Below are 12476 nucleotides of genomic sequence, written 5' to 3'. Positions count from 1 at the left end.
ATAAATTCAAACTCAGCGTGATTCGCATACCATTTTAAATATGCCTCAGTTACAAAATGGAATGTTAATAAAGGAGGGATAATGCAAGCTACTTACAATGTAATATTAGATGCAGTCAGGGCTGTCCCTAAGGGTGTGCTAGGTTCTTTGCAAAATATTTAAGCAGGTCAAAATGTAGGTGGAACGGTAGAGCTTGAACAATGCAAGTCTCACAATGGTCAATTTTGCCAACATTTTAATAAGTATAACTAGTAATAGACACAGCTATAATTGTCTATCCAGTCATATAAATAATACCATTATTGCTGTGCCAAGAAACAGAAAAGGGCATTTCAGCATTTAATTCAGGTACATCAGAGGCATCATAAATAAAACATAAAGATGCCACCAAACTTGCAAAAGGGCAACTCGATGGACTATATTAGAAACTCAAAAACAGATAGCCAAAGAGAGTAAGATCATCCACAAAAAAAAATGTTTTTTGTTTTTTTTAAAGTAACTTAAAAACCAAAAAAACTCAAGAGTGAAAGTGTTGGTTGACCAAACTCAGAAACAGTGTGTTAATACATGGGTATAAGGAAAATGTACAAATTTTAAATATTTTTTTTCAGTATATAGCAATTAAGTACATATAGTTGTTAGCTATGACAATCTTGGCTACAAGCAAACAAAACCTATAGCAAATAGGATTGGATGACACAGAACAAAGTGCTAAATCAATTAAATAACTTTATTGTAAACAAAGCCCCAGGACCAGAGGCTATTCACTCATGGGTAAAAGCCAATCCGTGATTATTTTTATTTCCAGGAATCAAATAAGTCCGTATGCATATTGTATTCTCCGCCCATAAATTACACGAGTGAGCATATTTTTTTTGAGAAAAACCTCAAAGGTATAATGAATAAAACCTCCAGGTATAAATATGGAGCACACACAAGTACAGATACTTTTCTTCTGTGTCACTTGAGCAACAACCTTAGACTTATATCAGACTTCAAAACAAACTTGCTCCTTCCACTTTAAATTTTCTTAGTCTATATGTCAAGCAGATCTACAACATTAGTCCTATGACTTGGGATCCCGTTCAATCTTTAAGATGCTCTTGATTTTTTTTTTCTTTATTCACCTCCCTCCACTCTCTTTATGCCCTAAATACAATTTCTACACTTTTTTTTTTTTATCAGCCCCGAATTATGTTGCCCCCCCCCGTCATGTGACCTAAACTGCAGTGACATCCTTCTCGAATGTTTCTCTCATACAACACTAACTTTCACACATCATTAAATAAAGTCTGTTACAATACTACTTTTCTTTTATCCCTCATGGTTATTAATGTATTTTAAAAAGTTATTATGCTAATTATGCAGTCGTTTGACGATTACATAATTTGACAACTACATTTTAACTTGTATCTAATATAAGTAGCATGTGTCCAGGTCACTGTAACAATTTAAAAATGTTTCTTTTAAATAAATGTTATCATTTTTGCATTCACCATGGCAAAATTGTAACTGTAAAATAACATTAGTATGCCATAAAAACATAGAATGTGACGGCAGATAAGAACCAGTCGGCCCATCTAGTCTGCCCAATTTTCGAAATACTTTTAATTAGTCCCTGGACTTATCTTAAATCTAGTATAACCTTATGCATATCCCACGCATGCTTAAACTCCCTCACAGTGTTAACCTCTACCACTTCAGCTGGAAGGCTATTCCATGCATCCACTACCCTCTCAGTAAAGTAATACTTCCTTATATTATTTTTAAACCTTTGCCCCTTTAATTTAAGAATATGTCCTCTTGCTGTGGTACTTTTTCTACTTTTAGATATAGTCTCCTCCTTTACTGTGTTGATTCTCTTTGTGTATTTAAATGTTACTATCATATCACCCCTGTCTCGTCTTTCCTCCAAGCTATACATGTTGACCTTTCCTGGTAAGTTTTATCCTGCAATCTATGAACCAGTTTAGTAGCCCTTCTCTGAACTCTCTCCAAAGTATCAATATCATTCTGGAGATACGGTCTCCAGTACTGCGTACAATAATCCAAGTGAGGTCTCACCATGTAATCAAAAAGACAACATTGGTAAAATAGATACATTATTTTGCACATAGAAATAAAGATTTTAAAAACTTTAAACATTAAATATTACAAAGGAGCTTTGCTTACCAAACCATGCCTGCTGATCCCCTTGAACTTCAATCGCTAAGCCAAAATCTGCTAGTTTCACCGCAGCACCCTTTGACTTGCTAGCTAACAGCAAGTTTTCAGGCTTAATTTGTTTTAGAAAAATAAAAAAATATTCAGATTAGATTTATTTAACAAAGATAAAATAATTTTATTACCATATAATAAAGAATTGTACATATCTTTATAGGAAAACAAATGTTGATGCAAATCAACTGATGACACCATTTAAGTAAAAATCTATTGACAACTGAATCATATGCAGAAAAAAAAGCGAAGAAGAAAAAAAAATGATGGTCTTATACAGTTTGTATATTTGTTGGGAAAGGATCAGGTGCCACCCCGCCTGGAGGGACAGGACTTGTGTCGCAAGAAACTAACTTGAATTAGTGTGTACTTTTAAATTAGCTTTTTTTGGTTCATTTTTCTTTTACCAAGGAAAATAACGGACATACGCTTTATATCATTGATGCATATTTAGAAAAGCGCAGACCAATTGCTTATAATGTTCTTTTTCATTTAGAATGACACTCAAATATTATTAAAAATAAATAAACCCCCAGGAAACGCTTATAACAAGTATGACGTTTGCATTATTAAGCTAATAGGGAGCTTTATCAATGTAAAACATTTGCTACTTTGAATCAAACCGCTAAATGTTGAATGGAACTCTACTGGTTTCCATGGTGACTGATCCATTAGCGTTTTGCCTTGATAAATCTCCCAATAAATATGCAAAATGTAATACTTTACAGATTTTTACACTTTTTGGACATGCTGTATCATGACCTTATCTTGGAACAAATAAGTAATATGTACTATTCTTTCTCTGGGCATGGTCCGACTTTGGTAAACAATATATAAAGGACATTGTAAAGAAGATACTATCATGAAGAAGATACTATACATCATTTACTTAACATCACATTTGGTTAACAAATATATCCATATTTACAGAAACCAAATATAGAGGATTAATTTATCTCAATTTCTATGTACAGTACAATGGTCATTACATTATTTATTCATTCTACACCTAAACCTAGAGGTTGGGCATATCGTTCATTACATGCATAGCTTGTTATTGATCCTTGACTGGGTAACTTAGATAAGATTTTTGTTTTCCAAATTAGATAAACAGTTAATTTTATAAGCAAGTTTGGATTTAGTTTTAGTCATAGTTTTTTGACTCAAATTACATTTAGTTTAGTCATATTTTAGTATCCTAAATTAGGTTAGTTTTAGTCAAATAAATATAAGATTTTAGTTGACTAAAATGTGATGGATTTAGTTAAGGTGTACAGTATAATTTAAGCATTTCTATATTAAAAGTAAATAAAACCAATTCTCATAAAGAAACAAAATATGGTCTTGCATTTTCACAAAAGGCCAGAAACTAGATCTGCATTAATTATTAATTTTATGACAAGACACGGAGGCTCATATTGCATATCCCTTTCTTTACTGTCCACCAATCGCAGCAAAGGATATAAACAGAATGAAAAAACAATGAACATACAGTGACATAGGCCCCTCCCTGCACAGGTCCCAGTATAATAGGCAGCACTTCCCTTCCATTTCCCTCTTTCTTTGCTGCTCCAAAGATAAGTAACAGCTCACATTTTTTCTCTCATTGATTACTTGTTTATTATGTCAGTTATGGTTGTTTTTTCTGCTATTTGTGGTCATTTGTTATTCTGTTATTTTCCTTATTGATTGATTCTGTATTATTATTATTTTGATTATATTAGGAATCTTTTTTTCCTCAGTTTATCTATCTCTGTTTATTACATGTCTGTATATACATGTTGTTGTCTCCCAGGGTTCTAGACCTTCTGTGTGAAATGTCTATCTTGCACTCAGTTTAACTTTTTCTGTGTTTGCTCCGACCTCTTATTTATTTTTCTCGCCATCTCTCCTCTCCCTGTCCTCTGGTGCCATTTTGCGCTACTTTTCTCAGTTCCGTTCGGCTGTTTATGCACGTATCATGCCGTCCAGCTAAATTCACGAATCCAGACCATTCGTTAGTTTCACCGGCATATAGCAAATTCACCTATTTGCCGCGTTCGACTAATTTATTAGTGTGGTTTACTATTCGCCTGTTTTCCTTCATACGAGTTCGCCTCTTTGACCGCACGTCCGATGTTTTTCTCCATTTATGAATTCACTGGTTTTGCTGCGAACCTCGCGAGACTCGCGGTGGCCATTTTCCGACTTCCTGTCTCTCCTACTGCCTCGTGTGTGTCTGTGTGTCTCTGGTCTGGACCCTGGTGAGATCCCTGTCATTCTTTTCCCTATAGTTTGGGTGACTAACCCTTACTACTCTGTATATCACTGATAAGAATATTGAACTGCATCCAATATGCCCAAACCCAGGATGCCTTCCAGTTCACCACCCTCTGAGGTAATTGATGCCCCTTTGCCTTTGGGAGAGACCCCCGTCATATATGACACGCCATCCACTATGGCAGATAGGCCCACCCAACCTGAAGGGGACCAATTCTTGGCGCTACAACGCTCGATGACAGAGGCCATTATGGCAGCCATGGGGTTCATGTCCTCTACATCTCCCAAGCCCTCCTGCCACGTCCTTTGGACGCGCATAGGTCAGGTTCCACGACGCCTCTTCCGCGTCCCTCTATGGACCTGTCTGAGGGCGCACCTAAGAAGGCGACCCATAAATCCAAACACCCCTCTGCCTCCAGAACTATTACAACTGGCGTACCTACGGTCGCCCCAGAAAGCGTGTCCCACCCACGCAAGAGAGCCTTTCCGCGCCAGGCAGAACGGGCGCGGCTCTGGAAATGTGCTAGGGCACAACCTGAGAGTGACTACGACTCAGAAATCGGGTCAGGTGAGGAGGCTATGGTTGAGTCGGATAACGACTCGGTTGTTAACTCTGCTGAGATTGGCCTTGACCTCCTTCCCTCTGCTCAGGCAGTGACGTCCGGAGGTGACACGGGGGTGCTTCACCCAGCTACCGCGGGGTCCACCCTCTTGGATCCGTTGGGTGAACCTCTCTTGGACCTGGATGAGCTTCACCATCTGAGGTCGGCGGAGTGGCTCCCAGCGGACCATGTAGCCAAGTACCTAGAAATTTGGGTACGGCGCCCGCTCAGTAAAGTGGCACGGAACAAATTGAGGACAGAGTGCTCAAGGCCTACGGTGCCTAATAAGGTCTGTGCTACCCCTGAAGTCGATCCAAAGATGACCCAGTTCCTAACCAAATTGGGCTGGAACCCACGTAAGGGCCTAGACTCTGCCCTGAAGGCATGCCAGGATAAACATTTAGACATATTTGGCCCACTGGCAAAACTTTTCGAACTGGAGGAAGATGCCAGAGCTGGAAACCATATGGTTGACCCAGAAGACCTCCGTGGTTGGGTCCAAAGGGCTATTTGTATCGCTGGGAGCATAAACACCCCCCTCTCTATTGAACGGCGTAAAGCCATTTTGTTTAAAATTGAGCCTAAACTGGCCAACCTTGCCCTAACAGGGGCTGGGAAGGACGCCCGAGGATTGTTATTTGGCGATTCCTTCATTAAAGACCTAGGCCGCTTTGTGGGGGCATTTATGGCCCTTGACAAGGCCCAAACCTCCATGAGGCGGGTCTTTCAGGGACGGGTCTCCACCAGGGCCGGCAGATCCAGGAGCCGTCTGTCCGGCCGGTCCTACTGTCAGTCCCGTGGCTCGGGACGAGTCTCTTAACACCGCTCCAACTTCCAGGAGACAAATACCCGCTCCTCATTCTTCCCATCACGTGGACGCCTGTGGCGATCCAGAGGTTTCCGTGGTAACACCGGCTCCAGAAGACCCTATGGTGAGTTTACTCATACCTCATGTTTCTTCACATGTTTATGTAGGGGTTAGACTCCAACATTTTTTCCCAGCCTGGGCACAGATCACCTCCAACCCCTGGGTTCTAAACACTATTCGAGGGTTCCACATAGACCTCGTAGGGAACCCTGTAACCATCCCATCTCCTCGACCGATCTGCTTTTCCCTCCGGGATCGCAGGTCGATCGACAAAGAGCTATCCTCGCTCCTCACCAAGAGGGCGATAGAAAGGGCACCTTCGGACTCCACGGGAGTCGTAAGCAATATCTTCCTGGTGGAAAAGAAGGGCGGCCAAATGCGCCCGGTAATAAACCTACGCCCACTCAATGCTATGGTCAAATACCGCCATTTCAAGATGGAGGGTATCCATCTGTTGAGAGATCTACTCCTTCAGGGAAACTGGTTGGTAAAGCTGGATCTCAAGGATGCATATCTCACCGTGCCTATAGCCGAAGCATCCCGAGATCTCATGCATTTCCACTGGCGGACAGGGACTTGGCGTTTCACATGCCTGCCCTTTGGCCTATCATCAGCACCTTGGTGCTTCACAAAACTGCTGCACCCAGCTATGGCCTGGCTACGCAGTTGAGGCATTCGTCTAATCATATACCTAGACGACATCCTGCTCATGGCCCAGGATCGCGACATACTCCTGACACACCTGCAGCTGGCAATAAACCTGCACTCCTGCCTGGGTTTCATTATCAACCAGGAAAAGTCGTGCCTGAACCCCGCCACTCGTATGGAATTCTTGGGATTCCTAGTGGATACGGAGGCGGCCACTTTGAGCCTTCCGGGGTCCAAGACTCGTTCAATACGCAAGGAGCTCCGCAGGGCTCTCACACAACCTCAACTAACCCTGAGGCAACTGGCGCGCCTCATCGGCCTCCTAGCAGCCTCTATTCAGGCAGTGTTCCCGGGTCCGCTACATTACCGGGCGATGCAACGCTTGAAAATAGCTCACCTGAGGTCCGACACGGACCTGGTATCGCTGGACAAGGAGACAAAAGACTAATTGCGAGGGTGGATCCTCAACCTATCTGCTTGGAACGGCAGGGCAATCTTCGGCTCCATGCCGGAGTTCACCATCGACTCAGATGCGAGCCTCCATGGCTGGGGGACTCATTGCGAGGGTGTGGCGACAGGGGGTCGCTGGACGGAATCCAAATCCCGACTCCACATCAACGCATTGGAGCTCTTGGCAGGCTCCTTCGTGATCTGCAGCTTCGCGAGGGACCAAGCCTATACATGCATCCGCCTCCGCATGGACAATATGTCAGCGGTCAGGTATGTCAACCACTTGGGCGGTACTCAATCTGCGCTCCTGGCCAGATTGGCAAAAGACTTGGGATTTTTGCTTAGCCAGGGACCTGGTGGTTCAGGCGGAATACCTGCCAGGACTACACAACGTCGGGAATTCGACTTCAGACCAGTTCCTCATACGTTCGCAGTGGTAGTCGATCAGCTTTAAACTTGCAATATGAGCCTCCGTGTCTTGTCATAAAATTGCATGATTTTGCTATTACATGATGAAAAGTCATGATTTTATTAAAGACACGGAGGCGAGTATTGTCCCACCCATTTATACTACTCAGGTTATGACTGGTTTGTTTTTCCCCCCCAGTTTATTTCTATTTAAAGGTGACACATATCGCTTGATTGGTACGGTAAGTGGGATCTGTGTTGGAGGGGATTTGACTTTGTAACTATGTCAATTTTGGTCTCTTTGGTTGCTTCTCTGCAGATATTGGTGGGGCCTTGCTCCGTCTGGCCTGGATGCCAGTCTCAAGTACCGATTTAACCCTTGGGTTCCTGTTCTTTATGTTTTCACAGCCTCATCTACTCCGGTGGAATGTCTGGCTTCGGCATGTGACGATCTCTCCCTGCGAATACTGTTTGGTTGGCAGTCATCAAGTTGTGCTTCCATGTTAATTGATGTTATATCATCCTCTTGGATTGAAGTTTTACATTTTCGTTTATCTCTGGACTGTATTGCTGTTCCTGTTTTGGACTCTGTGTATAGTGTCGCATCTTCAGAAAGAGGGAAATGGAAGGGAAGTGCTGCCTATTATACTGGGACCTGTGCAGGGAGGGGCCTATGTCACTGTATGTTCATTGTTTTTTCATTCTGTTTATATCCTTTGCTGCTATTGGTGGACAGTAAAGAAAGGGATATGCAATACTCGCCTCCGTGTCTTTAATAAAATCATGACATTTCGTCATGTAATAGCAAAATCATGCAATTAAGTTGTATATGACATCATTCTTTCAAGCAGAAGTGCAACTCTATAATATTACTAAAAAAAAAAGAAAAACTGTATTTGCTGTAAAATTTATTTGTATATATTACCTGAACCTGAAGATAGATTATTCAACAGTTATCAGTTAGAGGGACATGCATCCCATGTTAGACAAACGCCTCATTCTGAATTGATACTACCAAACTGAATAGGCCCTTCCTAGTTTATGTGAGCCAGTAGGGCTTTACTATATATATTTCTGAATATATATTTTATATTTTTATAAATTATGAAGGCCTCATTTAAAAAAAAAAATGACAATGCTACTTTAATAGAACAATCACTCTTTATTCTTACTTGCGAAACCATGTGCTCAAGCATAACACACAGTCTACAAAATGAACATATTTGATGTTTGCATATTCCAGCCACACATGCAGGACAGCAGCCAAACTACAGCATCCAAAAATAGCAGCTTTTTTTTTGCGAAGGATTCACTTACCTTTAGATCTCGATGGACTACGCCCATCTGATGGCAGTGAAGCACAGCCTCCAGGATCTGCTGAATGCAATGACTGCATGCAAACACCAGGGGGCTTGTGTTAGTTCCAAGCTTGCACCTACTGTCTGTGTACCCTCATGACAACTGGGTTAAAACTTAAAGCAAGCAAAAAAACTGGGGGTATGCAGATCAAACCGCATTAAGTGAATAGTTTAAAAAATGTCATGTGTCTATTGTAGTTGCAAATAATAACTAAAATAATGACATAAATTACAAAACACTATGTATTTTCTATTTCATCATTTAACATATATAGCAAAAAAGTTGGTCAATATGAATGTTTTTTTCTAAATGCATAATAGTTTGTTTACATTGTTTTTTGTAAACGTGATTATTGAAGAGCCATTAAAGTACTGCAAGTAGCCAGCTGTTCTGCAAGTGGAACCCAGTGTCTGAGGACAGAAGTGGTGTTGAAATCTGCAGACTAAATAAGCCAACATGTGGGACACTGACATTAGAGAAAACTAAAAATGATACTTCTTGTTGATATGTTGTAGCCATGTTGCTTATATAGCCTGCAGACTGGCAAATGGAGGCATCATGCATTTACATTTCTTTAATTTTGGAGAGGGGAAAAAGAAGAACTGGCCAAGAAAGAATCTCTAACCATTTGCTCCTGATCCTCTCCCCACATATTGATTGATAAACAATGTATGAGCACCAGAATACTGACCTTTAGGTCTCTGTGAACTATGCCATTAAGATGACAATGATTTACACTTTCTAGAATCTGCTGTATACAATGACTGTGAAAATACAAGGGCAAAATGGGAGGGAAACGTTTAAAGGTAAAATAATCACAAATTGATACACATTAAACAAGAAACAAACGGCAGACACATACAAAGATGTCAGCATCAACTGTAATCACATTTTATTTCATTTAGACATTATAATGGGAAAGCTACCTTAAAAACAAAACAAAACATAGGAAAAACACACATATATTTATGTTAGACATCACAGTGTCTTTGGAAACAAATATGAAGTTAAAAATGAAAACAAACATTCACATTAAACAGACATAAAAATTAGTTCTGTATACTGAGCAACAATACCGGGCGATTGCTCCACTTTCAGAACTCTGCCACAGAATCACTCTTTATATGTAACTACTAGTATTTAACCCCTTAAAGGGACACTATAGTCACCTGAACAACTTTAGCTTAATGAAGCAGTTTTGGTGTATAGAACATGCCCCTGCAACCTCGCTGCTCAATCCTCTGCCATTTAGGAGTTAAATCCCTTTGTTTATGAACCCTAGTCACACCTCCCTGCATGTGACTTGCACAGCCTTCCATAAACACTTCCTGTAAAGAGAGCCCTATTTAGGCTTTCTTTATTGCAAGTTCTGTTTAATTAAGATTTTCTTATCCCCTGCTATGTTAATAGCTTGCTAGACCCTGCAAGAGCCTCCTGTATGTGAGTAAAGTTCAATTTAGAGATTGAGATACAATTATTTAAGGTAAATTACATCTGTTTAAAAGTGAAACCAGTTTTTTTTTTTCATGGAGGCTCTGTCAATCATAGCCAGGGGAGGTGTGGCTAGGGCTGCATAAACAAAAACAAAGTGATTTAACTCCTAAATGACAGTCAATTGAGCAGTGAAATTGCAGGGGAATGATCTATACACTAAAACTGCTTTATTTAGCTAAAGTAATTTAGGTGACTATAGTGTTCCTTTTAGGACACATGCCATGTGTGACATGTCATGATTCCCTTTTATTCCAGAAGTTTGGTCCTTAAGGGGTTAAAACATTCAACTAGAAATGGCTCTTTGCAGTTAGCACACATTTTAAATCCAAGGGGTATGGAAATGTGATTGAAAATAAATGGTCATGCAAAAACCAATTATTAACAAATTAACTTTCCGCGCCTAGGGTTCAAGATGGTGGCACTCTCTTATCATCTGTGGCAGGGTCAACTGTATATTTAGTTTGTTGCCCTCCCGCCCCCTAACATTTCAGTAGCATGGCACATATCATGCTTTTTGGCATTTGCTTGTTCTTGGTAGACATTTTCTTCTTTCATTTACCACTCATGTAGCAAGTAAATCAAACATGAAATTTACAGATTGATTTTCTTCTGGACAAGCTAATATATTGGCAATTAAAAATTCAGCCCTGGCAATTAGAAAATCAGCCCTGGCAATTAGAAAATCACTGTTGGTGTAACGTTTAGTCTTAACTAGTAGTGTAGCACTTTAAATATCAAATGGAAAAATAGTGTGCCAGGTTGTCTGTTATTTCATGGATATATTGGTTCAGTAAACAAGGGCTGTGACTGCAACACAGGCACCAAAGCGTTTGATTATTTGATTGTGTGCCCTACATTGATTCACATGTTGGAATGCCACCAAAACAGGTTTGATGGCTGCATAAAAAATAAATGTATCATTTATTTTTTTCTAATTTGACTGTCTGACCCTCCAGATGGTATTTGGAGTATTCCTTATTCTCTGGCCCTCTACGAGAGGCCTGGGAGTCTGGATGTTATGTGTTCTTCCTGGAACTGCACTGTTCTGGACAGCTAATCTCAGAGCCCCAAGTGCTCCAATCACAACTGGGACAACTAATGCCTTCACTTTCCACATCCTTTCTTGCTCCTCTTTGGTATTTGTCCACCTCATGCTCAGTGTTCCTGATTTAAAGTCACTGGGTATTGCCACAGCAATCACCACTGCAGTCTTCTGTTCCTTGTCTACAACCACAATGTCAGGTTAATTGGCCAGTACTTGCTTGTCTTTCTGGATCTGAAAGCCCCACAGGATGTTAACCCTATCATTTGCAAATACCCTTTGTGGTATCTCCCATCTGGACTTAGGCAGGTCCAGCCCATATTCGGTGCAAATATTTTTAAGCAACTTGGTTGGGCCTCTCATTGTATGCTGTCCCTGCTAACATCTTGCACCCAGATACTTTGTGCTGGATTGTATCTGATTCTGCTTTGCACAATCTGCCCTCTGGGTCTTGTGTGGTGTGGTACACCTGTATGTATGTTTATATATATATGCATATATACACATATATATATATACACACATATATATACATACACACATATATATATATATATATACATACACACATACATATATATACATACACACATACATATATATATATACATACATACATATATACATACATACATACACACACACACACACATATATACACACATACATACACACACACACACACATATATACACACATACATACACACACACACACACATATATACACACATACATACACACACATATATAAATAGTGCTTATTTATTATCTTTTTAGTTACTTTTTCTGAAAAAAGTATTCTATAAAAATAAAAATTAACTAGCATGGCGGCATGGATTAGAAAAAAAAACTTAAATTATGCCTAGTATTGTAACTTCTATATTATTCCTAGTATTGCGGAAAAAAACAGAAATGAACAATAGATGTATGGTTAAACTCTTCCATGTCCAGACTAACCATGGCAAAGCTTTAAGGTGTAGCACCCTGCCAACATAATATTGTTGTGTAAGTGATGCGTTGTTGTTGTTGGGCATGACTCTTTTAGCTGTTTCCCACAACCAATATTGACATTTATGTCAATTTGGAATTGTCTGCTTTCTCTATTATTACTATATTGTATTGTACTG

The 12476-nt window shown here is 40.1% G+C and overlaps 1 protein-coding gene across 11 annotated transcripts in view; it reads right to left on the bottom strand.

Annotated features, from left to right (window-relative positions):
- CAMK2D (calcium/calmodulin dependent protein kinase II delta) overlaps positions 1–12476 on the bottom strand; it is a 253131-nt gene that overhangs the window by 67337 nt on the left and 173318 nt on the right. For 6 of the 11 annotated variants that reach the window (XM_063458273.1, XM_063458276.1, XM_063458275.1 and 3 more), the window contains exons 6-7: positions 9503–9575; positions 2173–2275 (exon numbers count right to left, since the gene is read on the bottom strand). In XM_063458273.1, the coding sequence (XP_063314343.1) occupies positions 2173–2275; positions 9503–9575 (176 nt within the window). Of the gene's footprint in view, positions 1–2172; positions 2276–8769; positions 8843–9502; positions 9576–12476 lie in introns of all 11 variants that reach the window. The other 5 variants (XM_063458274.1, XM_063458277.1, XM_063458280.1 and 2 more) reach the window with 1 other exon arrangement.

Source organism: Pelobates fuscus, chromosome 6 (assembly GCF_036172605.1).
Source record: "Pelobates fuscus isolate aPelFus1 chromosome 6, aPelFus1.pri, whole genome shotgun sequence".
In the NCBI taxonomy this organism is placed as follows: domain Eukaryota; kingdom Metazoa; phylum Chordata; class Amphibia; order Anura; family Pelobatidae; genus Pelobates; species Pelobates fuscus.
Note: the sequence above shows the minus strand (reverse complement) of the source record. Positions and strands in the feature narration are given on the sequence as shown.